The sequence below is a fragment of the Pipistrellus hanaki genome (genome assembly GCF_964339955.1).
Source record: "Pipistrellus hanaki genome assembly, chromosome: 9".
Classification (NCBI taxonomy): domain Eukaryota; kingdom Metazoa; phylum Chordata; class Mammalia; order Chiroptera; family Vespertilionidae; genus Pipistrellus; species Pipistrellus hanaki.
Window position 1 is genome coordinate 8,775,562 of NC_140511.1, and position 25,391 is coordinate 8,800,952.

A 25,391-nucleotide genomic window follows, 5' to 3' on the forward strand; every position below is an offset into this window, starting at 1 on the left:
CTGCATCCTCCGGCAGCACACATCACAAACACATATGCATACATACCATATTGCACACACCACCGCCAATACACGTATACCACATCACACACACACCAAACACAACATGCACATACCTCTACATCACCACCCACCCACGCACCCTGCCATCATAGTGTACATGGACATACACACATACACACACCACATACACATACACCACACACACCACACACACACACATACACCACACACACATCACATACACCATACACACACACACACACCACACACACCACACACACACACACACACACACTCCCACTGTGCTTCTAAGTAGATCTCAGCTGGAAGAGAGGACATTTCTTGCCTTGACAGGCTCTGTGCCAATGGGTATGGGGTGGGCCAAGAGGTGGGAGGAACCCTGAGAGGCAGGTAGAGAGATCTTCTCTAAGGGGAGCCCCTCTCCTGGGGTGGAATGTAAGTCTTCAGGGCTGCTTTCTCCATGCCCTGCCCCTGAGGAAGCCCGGGGCTCCCGGACCAGCCTTCCTGCCTCACGGAGGGCCGGGCAGTCTGGGGCCGGGCAGTCTGGGGCCGGCAGGGCGCTCGGAGGCTCCCTAAGGTGGCAGGGCCAGGAGGGGCCGGAGCAGCTACAAGGGGAGAGAGGCCACAGGTGAGGGAAGGCAGAAGAGCCGGAGGGAGAGGAGCCAGGTGAATTGGCAAAGTGCATGGCAGCGATCTGCCTGGCGTCCAGGCCTCCCGCTCTCCCTGGCACCTTTTCCTCCGGGCTCCTCCGGCCACATCTCTGCTCCCGGAGAGGAAGCCGTGTGCGTGGCTGCGGGAGCGCCAGGGCTCCCTGAGACCTGTGGATTCTGGGAGGGCCAGGCGGTGGGTACGAGGCAGATCTCCCTGGTCTCGGTGATCCTGGGACTGACCCAGGACCCATCTCATTCATCCAGGGAGCTGGTTTAAGGACCTACTGTGTGCTAGCTGCTGGGGCCATGAAGGAGGGGAGGAAGACACAGCCCCGACACAGTCCTGGATTTTTAAGAGCCAGAAGGGACCTTGAGAGAATGTCCAATCAGGACATTGTGTTTATGGGGAAACTGAGGCTCACACCGAAGAGCGCTGGGCCTTCTGACCTTCAGCAGCCCTCGGGAGGCTGATGTCTTTCCAAGTGTGGTCCCCTGTGGGTGGGAGCCTGCTGCGTGTGTTCTCGGAGGGTGTGGCAGCAGAAGCCGCTTGCTTGCCCTGGAAATGGCGCCCCGTAGATCAGCACACACTCCCCTGCCCGGCCGGCTGGATTCAGGTGGCTGCCATCTGATGGCAGGCAGGCTGTGCCAGGCAGCCCCGGGCTCACTGCCGAACAGACCACTCGGGCTTCTGCCCCAGGCGGAAGTGAAACAGCCCTGACGGCCCAGCCCGGAGGCAGAGGCCCCGCTGAGGCCGTGAGCCTGGAGCACAGACCCAGCTCTGCCCTGAGGGCCCGCATTCATTCCTCAGGTATGTTCCTGGCCAAAGCCAGGAGTGGCTTAGACTGACCTTTAGCCACTGAGAGCCTCCAAGACCCCAGACCTCCCTTCCCACCGCATGCCCGTCAGTGTCACCTGTTTGGAGGGGAGCTTAGGTTCCATGATTTCAGAGGCATTTCTTCCTCCAAACTGTTGTCCATGCTACAATCTGAAAGAGACCCCTTCTCTCTGGTGCTGAGTCGTAATCATTATTTCACAGAACAGGGTTGCCACTGAGCTGAGCAGATAGGGCTGGTCTCCGGAGAGAGCCTCTGCCTGCACCCAGCTGCCCAAGGGACCGAGCCCGAGCTCTCTCCTGGGCTGTGGGAGCCACTCCCCTTCCCCCTGGACACTGGCCACCTGCTTCTCTTCTGCCGGGACCAGACTGGGGCGGGCGGAGTCTTGAAAGAAGCATCCTCTGGGGAGGATGGACACGGCCCTCCGTTGGTGGGGGGCCTTCCTCTGGCGGGGGGGGGGGGAGGGGGGCGCAACGGGAGCCTTTGGCAGCAAGAGAGTGGGCCGGGAGGTGCAGGCCAGTTCTCCCGGCCCCTGTGAGAGCAGCATGTCTCAGCCCAGACAAAGGCGTGGGGCCATTTGGCAGCATCTCTGCTCAGGAATAGGAGGGGGAGGGGAGAGCCTGACCTGGAAAGGAGGGGCCCGCTTGGACCCGCTTGGAGTCTGCTAGAAAGGTGTGCGAGGGCGCCCAGGCCCAGGGCGAGGCTGGGACTCCGTGCGGCTGCTCCAGCTCAGCATGTCTGACCTGGGGGGGAGGGGCCGGCCATGAGGGAGGGTCCAGTGCCCATGACCGTGACCCCACACAGCCAGAGGGCAAAGCCAGACCTCAGAAGAGACCGGGGGCCAGGAGCTTCAATCCATTCACATCATTTTATGCCGGCTCCATGGCCTTCATTTGGTTCTCAGAGCTGTGGGGTGATGGCTGTCCGCTCACCAGGCCTCCTGCTCAGGCAGAGCAATGGATTTGTCCTGTCCCTGCCGCTCCCCCTGACGACCTGACCCCACCCCCACCGGGCAGGCTCTGCGACCTCCTCCTTCCACAGGAAGGCCATCCTCACTCACACTCTCACTCACATTGCACACCCTCCCTCCCAGACACACACAGGCTGGCGGGCCTGAGGCAGACGGCATGCTCAGCGCCTCAGCCCGCTCACCGCGGCCGTGGGGACGGCCCCTGCGCCCCATTGGCTCAGGCCAGTCTGTCCCGCTGCCCCCATCAGCCTGTGAGACAATGGCTCTTCGTAGGCTCTGTGGCTGTCAGCTGGCATCCCAGCCACCTTCTCTGATGAGCTGCTGCCCCTGTGCGGCCTTGTGGGCGGAGCTCTCTGCAGCCTGCCGCTGGGGGGCCGTGGGGACGCACGCGTGGGCTCCAGGCCGGTCCTCAGGCTCGCTGTGTCCTTACCGTGTGTCACGGGCACACGGGCTGAGCAGGGAAGTGTGTAAAGTGCTTGCGTGTGCCCGGCACAGTGAACACTCCGCGGTCTGGCTGCTGTGGGAATGCTGGCAGTGACGCTGTTATCAGAACGGCATTTGTTCTCATTACATCACCCTCTGAGGCGCTTCTCCAGTGTCTTCCTTTCAGCTGCTTTTCCTGATTCCCGGGAGGCAGCAGGCTCTCCCGCTCCAACCCGCCCCCGCCAGGCTCTGTGGCCCCTGTGCTCTCATCATAGCGACAACTCCACGCCCTCTCCCCTCCACTCCCACTTCCCTCCTCCATGGCAAGGTCATGGCTGCCCCAGACAGTGCCTGGCTCGGTGCAGCCCCGGGGGAACCCATGAGCAGGGGTGGGGACCGGTCTTCCACCAGGAGAGGTGAGCCCTTCGTCCTTCCCGCGCCTTCTGCCTGTCCCTCCAGTGCAGGCTGTCTGTCACAGGTTCCTGAGGGGGATTCTCATCCCTGTTTCCTGTGGGAGAGTCTCCAGTGGAGGATTGACTCCCCTTCGGTGTGGGATGCTTAGGGGCTGCGGCCTGTGGAGGGAGCGGACCCGGAGCCTTTGGTGATGGGGTTTGACTGAGACCTAGAGAGCAGGAGAGAGGGCTGGGGGCTGGGCACTGAGAACGTTAAAACCCCCAGAAAGCCAGCACCCACCCTCAGGCTGCTCCGAGCTCAGCCCGGGCGAGGACTGAGGGTGATGGTATGGGCACTGGCTCAGTCAGTCCGTGCTCACCGGCAGCTACCACTCTGCGTTCTGGACATTCCGGTGTGCCCAGCGCGTGGCTGCCCCGGGGGTGCGTGTCTGATGGGGGCACACAGTGCGGTGGGAGGCGGTGTCTGGCCCGGGGACAGTGTGTTCCCTGGAGCCACGATGAACAAGTAAACCCCCCATAAGTGCATGTGCCCACCCCCACCCCGACCTAGGACAGACCCCGGGGAGAGGCCCTATGGGTCACAGTTCGTCCCCGGGCCACACCCATGTCCCAAGCAAGGCAGTGGGGTTATATGCGGAGCCTGGCTTTCGGGGAGGAGGGCAGAGGTTGCCTGGGCTCTGCAGTGCGGCTGGGGGGGGGGGGGGGGTAGGGGCCTCAGCCCCCTGTGTTCATTCCCACAGTGGGATTGCCTGTCAGCCGCTCCCGAATGGCCCTTTGTCAGCAGCCGCGGAGGAGGCGATGCCTGTGTGCCGGACTCGCTCATGCCTGCAGCTGGCGGGCCCTGGCGGGGCCTCCTTCCCATGCTGCCGGCCAGAACCCCTGGAGGTGCCTGATCACCCCAAGGACCGGGGCCTGGCCTCACACTGGCCAGGGTCCCGCTCCCGCACTCACCCTGGCACCGCACACTCTCGGCTCCTGCCTCCGAGGGCCCTGTGAGAGGCCCATGGGAGCAGGGCTGAGACATCGGCGGGGCCGTGCGGGGAGTGAGTGCCGCACCCCCTCTGGCTCTGGGTCTCCAGGGGCTCAGAAACCAAGCCCGCGTCTGTGATCTGTGAATTCGGTTTCCCTTTCCAAGGAAGGGGACTTCCTTTTTCTCCTCGTGACTTTCTTCCTGCTCTTCTTCCTGAGAATCCCTCCATCTTGAAGGCAATATGACATATACCCCGGCCCCTGTGCAGCCGGGCTGGGTGGGTTCTGGCTCCAGAGAGACAGCTCTGAGCCTTGGGGATCTGTGGGCCAGGGTGTCCCCTCGTGTGTGTGTGTGGGGAGAGGAGGGGGACCAGACCTCGAGGTGTGGGGACCCCGTGGGAAGGGACCCCCGGGGAGGTGTCAGCAGCAGTGAGGGAGGCGGAGGCAGCCGGCCCTGCTCCTGTCTGTCCAGCAGCCGGGGCCAGTGTGGGGGTCCAGCAGGGTGTCCGGCCACAGGAGGCGCCACCTCTGCTCTCCTCAGATCCGGTTAGAACTCTGAGGGCCAGTCACTTAAAGTCAGGTTATTACACAGAATGATTGGTCCCAGCTAGTTTGGCTCCGTGGATAGAGCCTCCCAGGTTCGAGTCCAGTCAAGGGCATGGACCTCGGTTGCAGGCTTCTCCCCACCCTGGGCCCGGGTCAGGGCACTTGGAGGAGGCACCCATGGGTGTTTCTCTCACAGCGATGTTTGTGTCTCTCCCTCTCTCCTCTCTTCCACTCCCTCTGCAAACCAATGGGACAATATCCTGCAGCGAGGATTAACGATGGGGCATCTGAAATGCAAATCCAGGGAGCTGGCGGCCTTGTCTCCAGAGGGTGGAGAGCCTCAGGCCTCAGCCTGGCCCCCAAGCGCCCTTTAAAATGGAGCTTTCCAGGCTTTTCTGGCTCTGGCTCCAAGCGTGGCTGCCAGCACAGTGATGGGAGGAGGTTAGGGACCTGTTTCTGTGTTAACTGAATTTAAAAGTGTTAATTACTTTTAATAGCCCTTTAAAAAACAATTTTAAATTTGTAAGAAAAATTCGAGCAGATAGTACAGAGCTCCAGTCAGCCCCCAAACACACCCAGCGTCCCCCATTGTTAATATCGTGCAGAGTGCGGTGCAGAGTGCGGCGCATTCGTTACAAACTCTGTCCTAGAGATAAAAGGTCCAGGAGAGAGGACAAGCGCTTCCTTGAGTTCTCAAGTAATAGCGGCGCAGGAGGCTGGTTCTGGCCCAGCCCGGCGGAGAGGGCTCTGTGGGCGGAGCGAGGAAAGGGCGGCGAGGCCGCATGGAGTGGGAGGAGGGCTTTCTCCAGGCACAGACCCGCCAGTGATGCTTGAGCTACAGGTGCTGCTTCTCATCCTAAAGGGTGTCTTTCAATTCCTGCTGGGTGGGCAGTGTCTGGTGGGCGGGGCCTGGTGGGGCGGGGTCTGGTGGGCGGGGACTGGTGGGCAGTGTCTGGTGGGCGGGGCTTGGTGGGGCGGGGTCTGGTGGGCGGGGTCTGGTGGGCAGTCTGGTGGGCGGGGCTTGGTGGGCAGTGTCTGGTGGGCGGGGCTTGGTGGGCAGTGTCTGGTGGGCGGGGTCTGGTGGGCAGTGTCTGGTGGGCGGAGTCTGGTGGGCAGTGTCTGGTGGGCGGGGCTTGGTGAGCAGTGTCTGGTGGGCGGGGCCTGGTGGGCAGTGTCTGGTGGGCGGGGTCTGGTTGGCAGTGTCTGGTGGGCGGGGCCTGGTGGGTAGTGTCTAGTGGGCATTGGTGGGGAGTGTCTGGTGGGCAGGGCCAGGTGGGCAGAGTCTGGTGGGCAGGGCCGAACTGCCCAGTCTCTAGGTCGCACAGGTTTGAGGAGTAAGGCACGCAGACTGGTTCTAAGTGGCTCTGTTCACATTTTTCACACAGATAATGACCCAATAGTGACACCAACATCCAGAATTTATGCCTATGTCCTTATTTTACCCACTGTCCCTTTCCGGCCCCACCAGCACCCCCCATGCCATCCTGTCCTCAGGCCTCCCTGGCTCCTGTCCAGGACCTGCCTGAGACCCACCCTTTCTCTGGCCCCGGTGGCAATGGGGAGGGGGCAGGGCATGGTGAGATGCCCCTAGCCCATGTGTTCATGACCAGAGTGGGCTCTGGCTGCCCTCCGGGGGCTGCTGGTGGAGTCACTGCGGGTGGACGGACTGGGCTCTCAGTCCTGGGCGTGGTGACGGGGCGTGGCCTCTGCACCTGGGGCAGCCTCTGTCTGTGACCACCCCTCCCCTCCCGCAGGAGCTGTGCCAGTGAGAGCCTGGGTGAGGAGCCAGCTCTGGGAACAGCAGGCATTCACACATGTGCGCCAACTTGGTTACTAGGGCGATAATGGTGCCATGTTTCCCCAAATTGCACCTTATTCCAAAATTCCTCTCCTTTTCTCCACCAATTTCTCTCCCTGATGCAGCCACGCTCAGCTGTTTGGAGAGCAATCGGATTAAATGACGCAGGCCAGGATATGCATGCCTGTTAGCATTTACCTTTTGAAAGAAGCATGTGGTGAAATTTAAAGCTCTCTCCTGGGGGAATATCGTGGGCGTGGATGTATCCGTGAGGAGGGGTGGTCTAGCCCCCAATCTAACTCCGAGCCTGACCAGAGAACGTGGCTCTGCGTCCTGCCGGCCCATCCCGAGGTTGGCAGCTGCCCGGCTAGTTGTTCTGTGGGCGCCCCCTGTCGGCGGAGCTCCGAAGGGCAGGATCGCCACAGCAGCCTGGGCCTCTGCCCTGCACCTGCAGAGATGTCTCTGCTGGCATAGAGCAGCGGGATGCCCGCAGCTGCTGGGAGGTGAGGGGCTGAGGAGGGAGACAGGAGTGCCTGCTGCTTCTGAGGCCAGTGGGAGTGAGGGGCAGAGCCCCGGACAGTGGCCTGCCTCCTGCCCCCTCTGCCCTCCTCCCAGAATGACCCAACACCAGTCCCAGCGGCACAGCGGAGCTGGCAGGACACGGGAAGGGGAACGACAGAGCATGCTGGCGTGCGGTGACTCGCTCTCGCTTCCTTGGGGTTCTTCTCTCCCTGGCCCCCTCCCTGGCCCGGCTGGGACCACTCCCCGGGGGCCAGCCGGGCCTGGATCGGAGCTTTTCCCATTTCCTCGGCTCCCTCCCCTCGCCACACCTGCGGGCAGCGGGCAGCGGGCGGCGTGGAGGAGTGCAGCATCTGGTCTCCAGAGCCAGGGCGGACGCCGGCCAGGGCTTGCTGGCGCGGGGGCTGGGAAGGTGCCGGCACCGAGCCCGCCTCGAACCGGTGAAGGGGCGGCCATGCCCTCGTTGCCTGGGCTTGTGGGCTCCTCGGAGTGCACGCTGTGACGGTGCCCGGTCAGTAGGGTGTCCCACCACCATCGCCTCCTCCAGGGAACGGGAGCGGGTGGGGCTGCAGCATCCACACCCCAGCTGCCCCCTTCTCTGAGGACAGGCCCCCGAGAGGGTGCGAGGCTGAAGGACTGGCCTCTGTCCCGATGTATCTTGCTCTGACCTTTTCTAAACCCAGAGAGGCCAGAGGGCCCGGCGGCCTCGGCACCCCTCCTTCCCCCCCCCCCCCCCCCCCCCCCCCCCGTTGTGCATGATCCACAGGACCCTGCCTGAGCTTCCCTGGGGCCAGCCCTCCTGGCCCCTGCGAGGCCGTGGCTCCCGGAAGGGCTGTGGGTCAGAGGAAGACGGCATGCCGGCCAGAGGGGCAGGGGCCGGCCCTCCAGGGCTAGGTTTGGGCTCTGGCCCTGTCAGCAGGATGCCGGACCGGGCCGGACCGCAGGGAGCTTGTCTCCCACCGGGAGGCCCCCTGCAGCCAGGGAGTTGTGGGGGGGGCGTTACACCCGCAGTGGGACCAGGGCGTGGGGGGGTGGGTGGGCGCGACCTCTACAGGACGGCGGGGTGTAGGCCCAGCTGGGCTCTCGCAGGGAGGGTGATCGCATGGCGGCTGCTTGATGTTTTTTCCAAAGAACATCTGTCCTCTCAGCAGGCTCCGCCTCCCCTCCTGTCCTCAGTCTCCGCCCCAGCCGGCAGCCTCAGCCTCGCCCCTTCCTGCCTCTCCCACTTCTCCCACCGCCCGCTGGCTTCCTCTCCGCCGGCCTCCCCCTGTTGTTTCCTGCCTCTGGTGGTCTGGCTGCGTGTCTGCTGGGGGCTGGGGGCCATGAGGGTGTGTGTGTGTGTGTCTGTGTGTGTGTGTGTGGCAGGCGGGTGTTTCACGTTCCCCGTTCCCCGCTGACTCAGAGCCGCCTGGGCCGTGACGCAGGCTGCTTATTGAGGCGGCAGAAGGCCGGGCGGGAGCCAGCCTTCATGGCTGTCAGGCCCCTGCTGGGGGCGGTGGGCAGGCCCCCTGCCCCTCCCAGATCTCTGACCCGAGACCCAGGCCTTCCCGGGTCCGAGAGCAGGAGGAGGAGGTGCGGGCCTTTCCTGGCTCCATCTCTGCTCCTCTTCCCCATTCACAAAAGCAGGCAGCCGACGGAGGAGGAGCTGAGCAGCCGAGCGCAGCCATGGGGGGGAGGCATGTGAACAGCTGATGATAAAGAGCAGTTGAGGCGGGCAGAGCTCGGTCTCTTTTTATTGCAAAGGATGGACCCAAACCCCGGGCAGCTTTGGCGAGGCAGGGTCTCAGGCTCAGAGGCCGTGGGGTGGACACCAGAGTTGGTCTGGAGCAGATGGACCAGGGGCACGTGCAGCCAGGACACGCCTGTCCCTTCTCCTGCGGTGCGCCCCCTGCCGGCTGCTGGCGGACTTCTTCTCACCCGCAGGTCACAGCCCGGCCGCTTACAGGCTTTCTCCGTCACTGACTCCCACACGGGAGGGAGCCCCAGGAGACCTGCAGGGCTGAGTGGGCAGAGCCCTGTCCCCTCCAGAGAAGATGCCCTGGGAGGGGGCTGAGGAAGGGCAGACCAGCCATAACTGCCGGCCACAGGCACAGAGGCGCTTCCCGGGTCCCAGCTCCTGCAGCACAGCCCTCATCCCCGCCTTCCTGTCCAGAGTGCAGGCAGATACTGGTGGCAGCTGGGCACGGGCGCTGGAGCTAGATCGCCTGGGTTCTAATCTGGGCGCTGCCACTCTCTGGCTCTGGGAATTAAGGCAAGTTACTCAACCTTCCTGGCCTCAGTTTCTCCGTCTGCATAATGGGAATGATCATGATCATAGCCACTTCTTAGAACCGATGGAAGGATTACATGTGCTGGACATGAATGCCTGACCATGGCAGGTGTTGTCACAGTGCTTTACAGTGTGCACAGAACTTTACCATCGGTTAGCTCATGTGACCTTCACAGTGACCTTGTAACAGGAAGGGAGACGGGGGATGGATTGGCTAATCCACCACCGCCCCACTGCCCTCATCCCCCACTGCCCCCACCCCGCTCACCAGCTAGAACAAACCCTCCTGAGCAGACAGCTCTCCCCCAGCGAGGCAGTATCAGTCCCTGGGGTGCACGGCACCCCCGGTGTCTCTGCTGACTCCTCGGGGTCCCTTCGGAGCTGGAGGTGCGGGGAGCTGCCTGGCGAGTGCTCCCAGAGGAGGAGCCTCCACTGTGCCTCTGCAGAGCTGCTGTGGCTTCCTCAGGGGTCCCACTGCCGCCCAGCCTCCCCTGGCCCGGAGCACGCCGCACGGCGGCCGCTGCCCGGAGCGGGAGGGGGCCCTCTGGGGGGCCCTCCCCAGGGACGAGGGCCCAGGGGGGCGTGAGAAGCTCCCAGCAGGACCACCGCCCTTCCTCAACCGGCAGGGAGGCAGGGAGGCTGGCTGAAGTTTGGGATCCGTCTTATGCTCAGCAGGTGACCTCAGCCTGCCTCAGTCTTTCCCTGTGAAGTGGTCTGGCGGTAGCTGTTCTCTGTAGCGGAGAGTGGCCGGTGACAGCACTGAGCACAGTGCCGGGCCGGGCTGCAAGCTGGTCGTTCCCTCATCTCTGCAGTCCAGCTGCGGCCCGGGCCTCACAGGTCCACTCTCCACCTCGGCGTCTCCGCCCCTCAGCTCCTCCCCGGACTCCTGTGCCCCAGGTGGGCCTCTCTCCCTCCCACACCCCCACCCCACCTCACTGATCCCACACCCACACCCCCACCCCACCTCACTGATCCCACACCCACACCCCCACCTCACTAATCCCACACCCCCACCCCACCTCACTGATCCCACACCCACACCCCCACCCCACCTCACTGATCCCACACCCACACCCCCACCCCACCTCACTGATCCCACACCCACACCCCCACCTCACTGATCCCACACCCACACCCCACCCCACCTCACTGATCCCACACCCACACCCCCACCCCACCTCACTGATCCCACACCCACACCCCCACCTCACTAATCCCACACCCACACCCCACCTCACTGATCCCACACCCACACCCCCACCTCACTAATCCCACACCCCCACCCCCACCCCACCTCACTGATCCCACACCCCCACCCCACCTCACTGATCCCACACCCACACCCCCACCTCACTAATCCCACACCCCCACCCCACCTCACTGATCCCACACCCACACCCCACCCCACCTCACTGATCCCACACCCACACCCCACCCCACCTCACTGATCCCACACCCACACCCCCATCCCACCTCACTGATCCCACACCCACACCCCCACCTCACTAATCCCACACCCCCACCCCACCTCACTGATCCCACACCCACACCCCCACCCCACCTCACTGATCCCACACCCACACCCCCACCCCACCTCACTGATCCCACACCCACACCCCCACCCTCACTAATCCCACACCCACACCCCACCTCACTGATCCCACACCCACACCCCCACCTCACTAATCCCACACCCCCACCCCCACCCCACCTCACTGATCCCACACCCACACCCCACCCCACCTCACTGATCCCACACCCACACCCCCATCACCTCACTGATCCCACACCCCCACCCCACCTCACTGATCCCACACCCACACCCCCACCCCACCTCACTGATCCCACACCCACACCCCCACCCCACCTCACTGATCCCACACCCACACCCCACCTCACTGATCCCACACCCACACCCCCACCCCACCTCACTGATCCCACACCCACACCCCCACCCCACCTCACTGATCCCACACCCCCACCCCACCTCACTGATCCCACACCCACACCCCCACCCCACCTCACTGATCCCACACCCACACCCCACCCCACCTCACTGATCCCACACCACACCCCCACCTCACTGATCCCACACCCACACCCCACCCCACCTCACTGATCCCACACCCACACCCCCACCCCACCTCACTGATCCCACACCCACACCCCCACCCCACCTCACTGATCCCACACCCACACCCCCACCCCACCTCACTGATCCCACACCCACACCCCACCCCACCTCACTGATCCCACACCCACACCCCCACCCCACCTCACTGATCCCACACCCACACCCCCACCCCACCTCACTGATCCCACACCCACACCCCCACCCCACCTCACTGATCCCACACCCACACCCCCACCTCACTAATCCCACACCCACACCCCCACCCCACCTCACTGATCCCACACCCACACCCCCACCCCACCTCACTGATCCCACACCCACACCCCCACCCCACCTCACTGATCCCACACCCACACCCCCACCTCACTGATCCCACACCCACACCCCACCCCACCTCACTGATCCCACACCCACACCCCCACCCCACCTCACTGATCCCACACCACACCCCCACCCCACCTCGATAATCCCACACCCCCACCCCACCTCACTGATCCCACACCCACACCCCTTCCCGTGGGTGGCCCTTCCCGTGGGTGGCCCTTCCCGTGGGGGACCCCAGGGCCAGGCCCTCGGCATCCCAGGCCGGTCCGGGCTGAGGCAGATCCCCAGTAAGCACACGGAGGGGAATGTAAAGTCCCCGAAGCCCCTCTCCCAGCGCCACTTCCACCTGCCTCGCTTTCCCTCTCCCCCAGGCCCCTCCCTCCCGCTTCCTTCTGGAAGTGGGATTTACATCTTCCACTGCTCAGACCGCCCCCCCTCCAGCCGCGGCACACAGGGCGCGTGGGAGGGAGCGGGGCCCGGGAGCCTTCCTGTGCACAGCGCGAGGCCTGTCCTCCGCGGGCTCTGTGCCTGACCACCGAGGCAGGTCAGGGTCAGGTACCATTGGCTCCTTAAGCCTGGGTGTAGGGGCCGAGGGACAGGAGGGGGCCTTTGCTGCTGTGTGTGTGTGTGTGAGGAGGGGCAGATGGGCGGGGAGGCCGGCCTGGGGGAGGCTGGAGGAGGAGGGAGCTGCTCCCCACACGGGTGACAGTGCCTCTTTCAGCCATGTAACCTGAGCAGGGCGCCCTCTCAGAGCACAAAGGCAGGCCTTGTTCCCAGCGGCCTTCGACCCTCCACCGTTTGACCTTCGACCCTCCACCGTTTGACCTTCGACCCTCCACCGTTTGACTCCAGCTGTTATCAGCGTCCTCCCTCCTCGCCCGTGTGCTCCGCGGGCCGAGGGCCAGGCGCTGGGGGCCTCCTGCTCTACAAACGGCGGCCGTGGCCGTGGGCCCCCACGGCGCCTCCAGGTGACACAGGCCGCGCGCGCGCCTCTCTCTCTCTCTCTCTCTCTCTCTCTCTCTCTCCCCTCTCCTGCCGGCAGCAGTAGATGCGGGACATCCCTGTGGAGGGGTGCCTCGAGGTGCAACCTGAACCGAACTTGAACTGAACTTGTGACCCCCTGCTTCCCACTCACTTCCCTGCCTGCGCCGCCGCTGCTTTCTGTGCCAGGAAGCCCTTCCTGTTCGCTCCTCACCCTCTCTCCACGGCCATCCTCCCGGCCGTCCTCCCGTGGAGGTCCGAGGTCCGAGGTCCGGCTGCAATGCCCGCTGTGTGGCCCACCCGGCTCCGTCCTCACGGAGCTCTGGGCCTGGCCCTCCCTGTTCTTCTCCCCACGGCTGCTCCTCACATCGGCTGCCGGGTCTGAGCCCCCTGCTCCCCCCCCCTCCCCGGGAGGGATCACTGACCCGGGGCCATGCGCCTCACTGCAGCCTGTGCGGTGGGGTCCGCTCGCGTCTGTGGAGGTGATTGGGGGGCGGGGGAGGCAGGGCGGGAGGTGATTGGGGGGCGGGGGAGGCAGGGCGGGAGGTGATTGGGGGGCGGGGGAGGCAGGGCGGGAGGTGATTGGGGGGCAGGGGAGGCAGGGCGGGAGGTGATTGGGGGGCGGGGGAGGCAGGGCAGGGAAGGCCTGGAACCTTGACGTGTGTCCTGCCTGCTCCCGGGGTCCCGCCGGCCTCACGCCCTCCTGGCTGAGCGGTGAGGTGCTGGATTGGAATCGGCGGGCTGAACAGAGGACCTTAGTCAGGAAGCCAGACTAAGAGTCTCTGTGCGGCCGAGAGTGGGCTCAAGCCTCTCAAAACCCCGTGGCCCCGAAATGAGCTGAGGGCGAGCTTATAAAGGCAGAAAAACAAAAACAAACCCAGGTGCTGGGTGGGGGCAGTGAGACCACAGCTCAGGGCCGGCCTGGGCCAGCGCTGTCCTCCGTCGGGTTGTGCACTGTTCGTGGTCACGGTTCTAAGTGGGGTGGCACTTAGGCAAGCAGGCCCTGCAGGACCAATAATTGGAGGGGCAGTGACTGGGCTCCAGGCCGATAAGCCTGTGCACTAGGTTCCCGGCACAGAGTCCGATTTCTTGTCTATGGTCTTATTTCCCATTATGCGAGCAGGCGTGCTTGCAGATGCTGAAGCTGCAGAGTGACTTCCATCAGGGAGGCTCTCTGGTTTAGTTACTTCCTGGAATTAACAACGAAGGACCATCTGTGGCTACAGGAAAACTTAAACGGCAGTTCTCCTAACGGAGGGAACGGGAACGAGACGAGGGCCTGCGGTTCCGGTCCCTTCCAGCCCGTCGCTCCCAGGAGGCGCGGTGGGAGCCCGCTCACTGTCCCTCCTCCGTCACCGCAGCCTCACCCCGAGCCTGCGGGCTGGGGAGACGGCCGTGGCCAGGCCCCGCGTCCCCCTCCTCACGGCCGAGCGGGGAGCAGCCGTAACGTGAGGATGTGATTTGTAGATGAGACTTGGTCTGAGAAATGGCAGTAAGCCCACCTCTGCTCCTCGAAACATGAAGGTTTACAGATAGGAGCTGCTCAAACTTTCTTTCTTACTTCGCAAAGTGTATTTAGGATGAAACGTCCCCCGATAAAGAAACTGATCGCAGGTAAACTCAGGTTGTTACAGAGCTTGGCTCATAAGGAGGGAGGTCATCCAGCCACAGTTCTAAGCCTCTCCCCAAACCAGAGCTGCCTAACAGCCGGAAAACCGAACCCCCCGAGATAGACCAGCACTGGGTAAGCCCGCTGAGAGTTGCCCAGAGATGAATGCTGGTGGCATCGTTGCTTCCGGAGCTGACACACCTCGGTCCCCGCGAGCTCAGGAAGCCAGACCGGTGACGCCGCCTGGAGCCGGGACCCCGGAGCGGCCTGAGTGACCAGGCAGCCTGCGCCGCCTCCGGCCTGCCCGGCCCAGCGAGCCCCTCCGGGGAGCCCCATGTCAGGGCTGCTGTGTCCCACAGACCGAAACCTAGCAAGTGTGAGTTCATAATCAAAGGTTACCCCCCGTGGGAAATATCCAGTCATGTATGATCAAGGCACAGAAACAACAGATACCTTAAGGACCCCCCTCCCCCCAAGAAATTAAGGTTTTGGAATTTTTTAAAAATATATTTTTTAATTGATTTTTTACAGAGAGGAAGAGAGAGGGATAGAGAATTAGAAACATCAATGAGAGAAACATCAATCAGCTGCCTCTTGCACACCCCCCACTGGGGATGTGCCTGCAACCAGGGTATGTGCCCTTGACCGGAATCGAACCTGGGACCCTTCGCAGGCTGACGCTCTATCCACTGAGCCAAACAGGTTTTTGCAAGATTTTGGAATTTGACACAGAAAATAAAATATCTATGTGGGAAATGTTGAAATAAATAAAAAATGGGTAAGAAAAATGTGCTGGCAACAAAGACTACCAAAAATAACCAGACAATTGGCAGAATAACTAAATAGAACATTTAGAAATGAGTAATATATTCATTGAAATGGAAAATTAAAAGAATGGATTAAACAGAGAACTAGTGAGTGGAAAATAAATCTGAAGCTATTACCCAGAATGCAGCACAGAAACAAAGAAGCCGGGAACACGAGGGAGCTGTGACGTGACGAGGAAAATGGTGTGAGAATGTCTGCCATGGCCATAATCTCGAGAAGAAAATGCAGAGTGCAGGAGAGGCAATGCTTGAGAGAGAATGGCTGAGAATTTCTCATAATTGTTGAAATGGATGATTCTACAGGAAAGGGAAACACCGGGATACACAGAAATAACCCACATTTAGGCTCTGGTCCAGTGAGACTTCGAACACCAAAAGAGAAAAATAAAAAGACGGCAGAGAGAAAAGAGAGAGCATCTGTGACGGAAGGGAAATAAGGAGCAGCAATGGACAGGACATCTTCAACATCGGAGTCAATAATTATCAGCCGAGAATTGTGCACGTGACCGAGCGAGCGACCTTCCGAGGTTGTGTTCCTTGTCCGTTGGTGCAGAACAAATGGCACAAGCCGAGCAGCTGAGCTCACACACCTGTTACCTCCTGGCTTCTGTGGGGGGTCCCGCACAGCTCACCTGGTCCTTTGCTCAGGCCGCACCAAGCTCAGCCTGCACGGTGACTGCAGGAGCCTCTGGAGAAAGACGCCCCTGCAGACCCCCTGGGCTGTGGGCAGCGTCCATCTCCTGTGGCAGGAGGACGGAGTCCCACTTTCCTGCTGGCTGTGGCCAGGGGCTGCTCGGAGGCTTCTCACAATCCCTTGCCACGTGCTCCTCTCCACTGACCCTCTCACACCATGCCAGCAAGGGAGAGAATGCTCTAGCGTCTGTCTGCCAGGATCGAGTCTGACGTAACAGCCACCAGTGAGTGACAGCCACCGCCTGCCACCGTCCATTAGCAGCAAGTCCCGGCTCCTGCTCCCGTCGGGGGCGGGACCACAGCCACGGGCTTGGACACAAGACGTTGGAATTCTCGGGGTCCCTTTACAGGGGGTGAAATGAAAACATTTTCAGATAAACAAAAACTGAGTTTAAAGCTAACAGAGTTTCCTTAAAGAAAGTCCCGGAAGATGTTCTTCAGGAATAAAGAACAGCGTGAAGGTGACTGAGATTCAAAAAGGACTGTGAACACATCAGTTCGATATGTCGTATGGGTTGTCTATTGCTGTGTAACAAGTCACCCCCAAACTCAATGGCTTGAAACACAGATGTTTGTTACCTCCCACAGTCAGGGAGCAGGTGACTCTGCTGTCCTCCAGGGGCACTTCTGTGAAAGCTGCGGCATCTGCTTCCAGGCTCACTGAGTGCTCCCGGCAGGCCCTCCCACCGCAGGCTCTCCCCAGGGTGCCGAGTATCCTTAGGCACAGCTGGTAACTCTTCCCAGAGCAATCAGAAGGAGGGGGGAGGAAGGGGGGAGAGAGAGAGAGAGAGAGAGAGAGAGAGAGAGAGAGAGCGCTCGCGCTGTGGTACCTTTTATGATCTGATAATGAAAGTGACATATCAGTTCTGCCATGCTTTATTGGTCATACAGACTAACCCTTGTGGAGGGACTACACAGGCATGAAAATACCAGGAGGGCCCAGCCAGCATGGCTCAGTGGTTGCATATCAACCTATGAACCAGGAGGTTATGGTTCAATTCCTTGATGTTTCTATCTCTCTTCCTCTCCCCTCCTCTCTGTAAAAGGATATTTAAATTAAAAAACACACATTAGAATACTATTCAAAATCAGTAATTTCCTTTTTATGGCTGATATAGATCTATCACAGTTTATTCTCACCACATGCACGTAAGGCAGTTATGTGCGGTGATGGAGGCATTGACCTTATTGTGCGGTCATTTTAGACTCAGTATATGCGTGTATCAGATCACGTGGTGTGTAGTAAACTTACACTGGGTTACATTCAGTGAGGCTGGGAAAAATAAAAACAGTAAAATAACATCAATAATATGATCATACATGTTTCTGTTTGTGTGTATCTGTGTGTGCATGTGTGCATTATCAGTACGTCCATTCTACATTTCACGAAGAATAAGAAAAGACGTAGAAATGAACAGTGTAAGAACTGGAAAAGAAGAAACAGTACTGTATAATGTGTGCAGAGAATATCCAAAGCAAACTAAAGGTAAATTATTAGAAATAATGAGAGCTTAACAAGATTATTGGATTTAAGATCAGTATATACAAGTCTGTTGCTTTTCCCTATACCAGCAAAAATAGGAAACCATACAGAAGACATCGCATTTAAAATAGGAATAAAAATTATTAGGGACCTAGGAACAAATAGAAGATGTCTAAAGCCATATGAAATCATTAATAAAAGTTTATTAAGGGACCTAACCAAATGACAAGATTTATTGACGGGAGACTCAAGGTCAGATAGGGGACTCCAGGAGAGTGAAAGGTCACCTTCTCCAAGTTGTTCTCCAGACTGTGGCCATTCCAATGGAAACGCCAGCAATGAGAGGTGAGTGTGCCCCGCTGACTCGAACATGCAGAGAGTAAAAGGTCAGAATGGGAAGACGGTCCCGGAGAAAGAGGTGGAAGAGGAGAGGAGAAGAGAGGCTTCTCCACCGTGTGGGAGGCGCCTGTGAGGCCGGGAACGCGGCACAGGCCGTGCGGTGTGGGTGCCTGCCCAGGAGTCCACGGGGAGCCCGAGCCCACAGCTGCGCAGGCGGCGGCTGCTTGGCCAGGTGCATGGAGGGTCCAGAGGAAAGGGGGGCCACAGTGGTGGCATTAAGCCCCCACTCACACAGACACCAGTTCTGAGCGGAATAAAGACGTAAATGCAAAAGACAAAGCTCTACAACTTTGAGAAGAAAGTCCTGGCTCCGGGTGACAAAGAACACGTTAAAAAGAAACGCAAATCCCTGCATTTAATTGCATTAGAACAACGAAATTCTGTTCGTGTGGAAGATAATTTTATAAAGCGAATAGACCAGCCTCTAATTGGGAGGGATAGTTGTGATACTAAATGACAACGATTTAGAATTCAAAATAAGAAATGAATAATGTATAAACTTATTTGAAAACAGAGCAAAAGACATGAAGAAGAATCAGGAATGGCAAACTCAGAAAGAAGCCCAGTTCTACATCTAAAATAAAATCAGTAGCATATTTTATACCTCTAGGTTGGTAGAAATTAAGCAGTCTAACCATGTCAAGCATTGAGAGCTATGCAGAGTAATAACAGCGTGCAGCTGGTGGATATTCCAGTGGAGATGAATACAGAGGAAAACAATTGAAGTTATTTTGGAAAGCTGATGGTTTGCATAATGTGCCACCCAACGACTTCACTCTGGGCCTGTCTCTAGAACGTCCTTTTTCAAACTACTGAGGGCAACCATTAGTGCACCGGCCATCCTACATGATGAAAGAGTAATATGCAAGTTGAGCAAACAGTGGGAACCCCTGGTTGCTATGACATGCACTGACCACCAGGGGGAAGACGCTTAATGCAGGAGCTGCCCATGGTGGTCACTGTGCTCCCACGGGGAGGGCGGTGGAGGTGGAAGCCTCTCTTGCTTCAGCGGCAGCGCTAAGGTTGTCCGACTGCGGCTTAGGATGTCAGCGGGACATCCCCCGAGGGCTCCCAGACTGCTAAGGGTGCAGGCCGGCTGAGGGGACCCCCTCCCCAAGTGCACGAATGTCGTGCACCAGGCCTCTGGTTTAAAATAAAAAGTAGAGTAGGAAATGTCAGAGGACATCATTCATTTTAAGGTTGTGCATCATGTGGTGACACCGTTTCTGGCCTTGACGATTAAGCATTTACCCTGGGCTGCCGTGTGGAAAGCATTGCTTGTGAAAGTGGTGTCAGAGGTGTGAAAGCCAGGGCCTTGGAACGAGCTCTCACGTGTGTGTGCTGGGATGTGCACAGAAAGGCTCATAGCCGTATTATCCATAAGAGCACACTCCGGGGGCGGTGACGGGAGATGATTTACTGGCATAATGGACGGAATGTTGCACAGCATTGAAATGAATGGACTGTTTACAGGGAATAATATGAACAAATCTTAGAAACATAATATTGAACAGAAAGCTGGGCCGGTGTGGCTCAGTGGTTGAGCATCAATCTGTGAACCAGGAGGTCACTGTTAATTCCTGGTCAGGTTACATGCCTGGGTTGTGGGCTTGATCCCTGGTGTGGGGTGTGCAGGAGGCAGCCAATCAATGACTCTCTCTCATCATTGATGTTTCCATCTCTCCTTTTCCCTTCCTCTCTGGAAAAAAAAAATTAAAATAAAAATACTGGACAGAAAAAGCCAGATTTAGGAGACTGAAAAAACACACACTAAGATATATATCATAATTATAAAACTCAAAAAAGCTCCACTAAACTGTATGTTATTTGGATATATTTTCTTTTCTTTTTTTATAATATATTTTATTGATTTTTTACAGAGAGGAAGGGAGAGAGATAGAGAGCTAGAAACGTCAATGAGAAAGAAACATCGACCAGCTGCCTCCTGCACACCCCCCACCGGGGATGTGCCCGCAACCAATGTACATGCCCTTGACCGGAATCGAACCTGGGACCTTTCAGTCCGAAGACCGACGCTCTACCGCTGAGCCAAACCGGTTTTGGCTATTTGGATATATTTTCAAAAGAAAAGCAGGATGAATACTCATCCATCATGGTGAAGGAATGACATGCTGACACATGCTACAACATGGATGAAACTTGAAAACACGCTAAGGGAAAGAAATCCAATGTGAAAAGCCACATATTTATGATTTTTTAAAATATGAAATGTCCAGAGTAGACAAGGACACAGAGAGAGTGGATGAGTGATTGTTGGGGGAAGGGAGGATGGGAGTGACTGACCGGGGGAACAGGTTTCTTGAGGGGGTGATGAGAATGTTCTGGAATTGATGATATGCTCGTACAGTTTTGTGAATATTCTAAAAGCCATTGAGTTATACCCTCTCAAATGGTGAGCTTCGTGGCTGTGATTTCTTAATGAAAGTTCTTTCTGAAGAGGAGCAGTGGGATCATTAAAAATACACAAGTTCAGGGTCCTGTTTCCCTCGGGGCGGGCGGGCGGGCGGACAGGGCAGGAAGGAGGAACAGTGAGGTACCTGCAGCAATATCTGAAGTTCTAGTCTGTGGGTGTTTATCTCATTACTGTGTTTAGTGTGTGTGTTATATATTTTTAGTGTGTTTAAAATTTAAAAGAAACTCAGTTATTAAATGAGGTACCATTAGAAGCAAAAGTGCCTTTTGAAGCGTCTCCTTAGAGGTGTGCCTGTGTGGTGGGTGCAGTCTGACCTCTGGTGGCCGAGAGCGGAAGGGCGCCGGGCCGCTGGCGTGGGCCAGGGGAGGTGCGAGGGCGGGATCCCTGGGCACAGCCTGGTCCTGACCCGGGCGGACGTCCAGGAGGTCCGGCCACTGCCAGCCGCACCCCCGGAGAGCAGACAGCTTTGCTTCCCTGGTTCTGGTTTCCCCTTTTCCTCCGGCTTCTCACTGCCCCCTTAGCCCAGGAGTGAGGTGTGTGTAACTCTGACAGCTGCCGTCGGAGGTGGTGCCTGGAGCACGGTCTCTGCATCTCTGGGGGGGGGGGGGGTGCGGGGGGCCTGGGCACCTCTCTGGAGGACTGCCCTGAGGCCTGGACCCGGAGGGTGAGAGTGAGGGTGATCTGGGGAGCGCCTGCGTTTCAGGGCTGCCACCGCCGGCTGGACCGGAGCTGGCAGGCGGGGTCCCTGCAGCGTCTAACCTCGTAGGAGGCAGGACGGGCAGCAGTGGGTCAGGCTGTGGGGAGCAGGCGGAGTCCCAGGCCTAAGAGCCAGAGCTGCCCCGGGGGTGCTGAGAGGGGTCACCGCATGGCTGGGGCCCCAGAGGCAGGCGGCGGGAGCGACGGGGCTGCTGGCCCTCAGCTCCTGCTCACATGCCATCCTGAGTGTAGCTTTGAGGTCTCCTTCCTCTCAGAGGGTCAGTCACGGGGCCGCTGGCGCGTGGGTGCGGGTGGTGACGGTCAGTGCGGAGAGCACCATGGGGAGCCGTGTCCGTGCTTCTGCCCGGGCCTGCACTCCGCCATGGGGGAGGGGAGGGCGCTTGGATCAGTGGGGTTCGCTGGGCCCGTCGGGCTGGGGTCGGGCTGGGGTCTTCTGCCCAGGACACTGCTTCTCCTCCCTCTTCCCAGACGCCATGGAGGTGCTGCTCATCTTGCTGTGCGGCCTGCTGGCCCCCGCCATCCTGGCCAGTGGTGAGTGCGCACCGGCGCGTGGCCTGCCCTGCGGGAAGTCCTGGCCCGGGGCTCTCAGAGTCTCCATGTCGGTCAGCCCTGCCCCCTCAGCAGCAGAGAGTCCGGGAGGCGCAGTGATCCCTGGCCCTCCTCTAGCTGCCCCTCCCAGGCTGCTGCAGGCTCTGCCTTAGGCCTCGGGTCCAGCACCCCTGGGGGGGTTTGGCCGGCACATCGGAGTCTTCAGCCTCTGGCCTGTGCCCGTCCCGTGTTCGCCCGGGGCCTCAGCTTCCTCATCTGTGAGGAGGAGGGATGGCGTGAGCATAAAGAGGGATTGCGACCACTGTGCTGTGAGCACTTCTCGCCGGGGCTCCCCAGTGCTGCCGGCAGGCAGCCTGCCTCTTCCCGGCCCTCTGCTGCAGCCCCGCTCCCCGGGCCCTCTGCGGGAGGGCGGCCTGCAGGCCGGCTGTCCTGGGAGACAGGACGCGGAGCTGTCTCCTCTGACCAGGCTGGTTTACTTTTGCAGCCGAAGAGCAGGAGAAGGAAAAGGACCCTTTTCATTATGGTGAGTGGCGAGGGCATCCTGGGGGGCAGAGAGGGGGAGGCACAGCCCACATGGTGAGGGACGGGCAGTGCTCCCTGGCCCTTCCTCTTCTCCCATTTCTCTCTGTTCCTCCGGCAGATTACCAGACCCTGCGGATCGGGGGCTTGGTGTTTGCCGTGGTCTTCTTCTCCGTCGGCATCCTCCTCATCCTGAGTAAGTTTCTCTGTTCACCAGGAAGAGCAGGGTCTCTGCTCAGCGGTGCGGGGAGAGAGCAGCCTGGGAGCCTGGCTGGCCGCTCCCTGCAGAGGCAGGAGCCTGTTTGTTCGCCCTGTATCTCTAGGACCTACTATGTGCTGGCACATAATAGGTGCTCAGGAAAATAGGAAAGCAGGTAAAAATAAATGCTCAATGGAAATAAGCACAGATGAGAAAAAGGAGCAGGTGGCCCCTGATGCTGTGCCCAGCAGGGTGTGAGTGGGGCGTCTCAGGCCATAGGACGCAGCCTGTCCTGTCCGAGGGCACCCTGAGGGATATGTCCCGGGTTTCTTTGCCCCGGGTAGGCCTAGTCTGCAGGGAGCCCCCTGCACTCGCACCACCAGCGCCCCTGGGTGGGGGGAGCCCTCTGAGCTGTTGCTGATCCTGGGCCTTGGAAGAGCCCTCCTCCAACCTGGGCCGCGCCGGCCCCCCAGCCTCACCCCAGGGAAGCTGTGCCCAGCAGGAGCATGACCTTCACTCAGGCCGGAGGATGACCTCGGGTGGTTTCTTTCCGTTCAGGTCGCAGATGCAAGTGCAGTTTCAGCCAGAAGCCCAGGTGAGGACGCCCCGGCTGTGGGCATCGGGCAGCAGGGGGGGAGGGGCCCCCGGTGGGCCCCCCACATGAGTGTGCTTAGATTCTCACCTCAGAGCCTGGGAACCGGGCCGAGTGCCTGGCGGGTGGGCAGAGATGTGGAGGGCTGCCAGGCGGACTCGACGGCCAGCTCCTTCTCCACCCGATGAGCACGGGGTGGAGTGGGCAGGAGGGTGCTGGCGAGAGGAGGGCAGAGGCCTCGGCCTCCGTGCGGCCCCTCCTCTCCACAGCCTTTGTGACATGGGCCAGTGGGCACTGGGGCTCTTTGAGCTGAGCAGGACCTTGGCTGCCATCACCGCAGCCCTGGCCACCTCCATGGCGGGGGAGCCTGGGCCTCAGAAGCCCCACGCCTGTGGCAGGGTCACCCCAAGCCCCAGTGGCCTGGGTCACCCCTTCCCAGTCCTCAGTTCTCGGGGGCCGACTCTGAGGGTGCCTGTGCGTCCCCGGCTCTGCGGCCTCAGTCCCTCCCCCTCCCCCCCCCACGAGCCCGTGCGGGCAGTGCTGCCCCCAGGGGGCGGGCTCGCCCTGGCCCTGACGGAGGCTGCCTTGTCCCCCGCAGGGCCCCGGGCGATGAGGAGGCGCAGGTGGAGAACCTCATCACTGCCAACGGTACGTCCGGCCCTGCCCTTCCCTCACCCCACCCACCGGCGCCCCCGGTGGGCTGTCTGCGGGGTCTGCTTAGCGTCGGGCATGACAGCGTGCCACAGGCCTGTCTCATGGCGTGTGCCCCCGCGTGTGCCCATGGCCCGGGAGGTGGGCATCCCCGTCCAACATTAAGGAATGTGCCCCTACCGGTCTGACCCGAAGCCCCACCCGACACCTCTCCCTGCGGGCCGGGCTCCCCCAGAGTGGGCACCAGAGCGGGGAGGACCCTCCCTATGTCTGTCTCTTCCTTCCAGCAGCGGAGCCCCAGAAGGCGGAGAACTGAGGCCGCCTCGGGCAGGTAAGGCGCTGCCTGTGGGACAGTTTTCCCGTGGGCGGGGCTCCCCGGAGGCTCGGGGCTGAGGGCCGGAGAGACGGGCGGTCAGGCCCCGCCCGGCTGCCAGGCCCGGCTTCGGAGAGGACCGGTTAGTGAAGTGCTGCTGGTACCAGGTGGCGTACGATGGCGGCTCGGAGACCACTCAGAAAGCTCCTCGGCCGGTTTTTAAAATTAGCCATTTATTATGAAACTTCCTCACCCTGCACCAAAGTCAAAATAAACTGGCGGAGTGTCACGGTTCGATTCCCATCAGGGCACAGGCCCAGGCTGCGGGCTCGGTTCCCAGTGGGGGGCGTGCAAGAGGCAGCGATCCATGATTCTCATCACGGATGTTTCTCTCTCCCTTCCTCTCTGAAGTGAATACAAATCTATTTTAAAAAGTCAGGAGACTAGTCTCTACCACCCCCACACCCAGCACTGTGTGGTCCGTTCTCGGCGGGTCTTCCCTCTGTCGTTGTGGACCAGGCAGCGACACCTGCTCCAGGCTTCCCGTCTTCACAGGCGCCCGCACCCTCGCTGGGGCCACGGGGGCGGGAGGGCAGTCCCCCCACTCAGGTCCGGAGGGGAGGCTGGGGGGTACTCGGCTGAGACCGCGGGAGCCTGACCAGTGTCACCACACAGGCTCCTGTGCCTTCACGGCAGGCCCAGGGCACTCTCGGCTGGGACCCACCCTCCCTCAGCTTCCTTAGCCCCCTCCTCCTCCTCCTCCTCTTCCTTTCCCTCCTCCTACTCCTCTTCCTCTCCCTCCTCCCCCTCCTCCTCCTCCTCCTCCTCCTCCTCCTCTTCCTCCTCCTCCTCCTCCTCCTCCTCCTCCTCCTCCCCCTCCTCCTCCTTCTCCTCCTCCTTCTCCTCTTCCTCCTCCTCCTCCTCCTCCTCCCCCTCCTCCTCCTTCTCCTCCTCCTTCTCCTCTTCCTCCTCCTTCTCCTCCTCTTCCTCCTCCTCTTCCTCCTCCTCCTCCTCCTCCTCCTCCTCCTCCCCCTCCTCCTCCTTCTCCTCCTCCTCCTCCTCCTCCCCCTCCTCCTCCTCCTCCTCCCCCTCCTCCCCTCCTCCTCCTCCTCCTCCTCCTCCCCCTCCTCCTCCTCCTCCTCTTCCCCTTCTTCCTTATAAAATAAGCACGTGCGTTGCTCTCAGACGCGTTAGACGGGGTTTCTGGAGGCAGTGCCGGTGTGCAGCCTCTCGGGTCAGAGGGCAGGTGCGCTCAGCGCGGCATCCTTCCTGGGGCTGCACGGCCTCCCAGCAGCCCGGGGGGTCGGGGGTCTCAGCTCCCAGGGGGGCCGGGGGCTGCTTCCCAGCCGAGCCGGGGGAGGCTGTGCCCGTCCGTGAGGAAACTTGGCGTCGGTCCAGGTCCCGGCGGCCGGCGGCGGCCTTGGGGCGCGGTGTGGGCGGCTGCAGGGAGTCCTAGCGCTAGCCGCCGACCCGCGTCGCATTTTCCACGGGGACTCCCTCAGCCCTTCGCCAGGTCCGGGCTGTGAGCCCCGGGGGTGCCCTGCATGGAGACT

At 60.3% G+C, this 25,391-nt stretch overlaps 1 protein-coding gene and 1 long non-coding RNA gene across 2 annotated transcripts in view; one reads left to right on the forward strand and one right to left on the reverse strand.

Moving 5' to 3' along the window:
* The window catches only part of LOC311628404, a 446,163-nt gene that overhangs the window by 231,213 nt on the left and 189,559 nt on the right, over positions 1–25,391 (reverse strand). The window lies entirely within an intron of this gene.
* The window catches only part of LOC311627498 (FXYD domain-containing ion transport regulator 6-like), a 44,334-nt gene that overhangs the window by 1,184 nt on the left and 17,759 nt on the right, over positions 1–25,391 (forward strand). The window contains exons 2-6 of the mRNA XM_084894024.1: positions 21,484–21,546; positions 22,049–22,087; positions 22,205–22,279; positions 22,841–22,877; positions 23,473–23,522. Of these exons, the coding sequence (XP_084750150.1) occupies positions 21,489–21,546; positions 22,049–22,087; positions 22,205–22,279; positions 22,841–22,877; positions 23,473–23,522 (259 nt within the window). The 5' untranslated portion in view covers positions 21,484–21,488. The remainder of the gene's footprint in view (positions 1–21,483; positions 21,547–22,048; positions 22,088–22,204; positions 22,280–22,840; positions 22,878–23,472; positions 23,523–25,391) is intronic.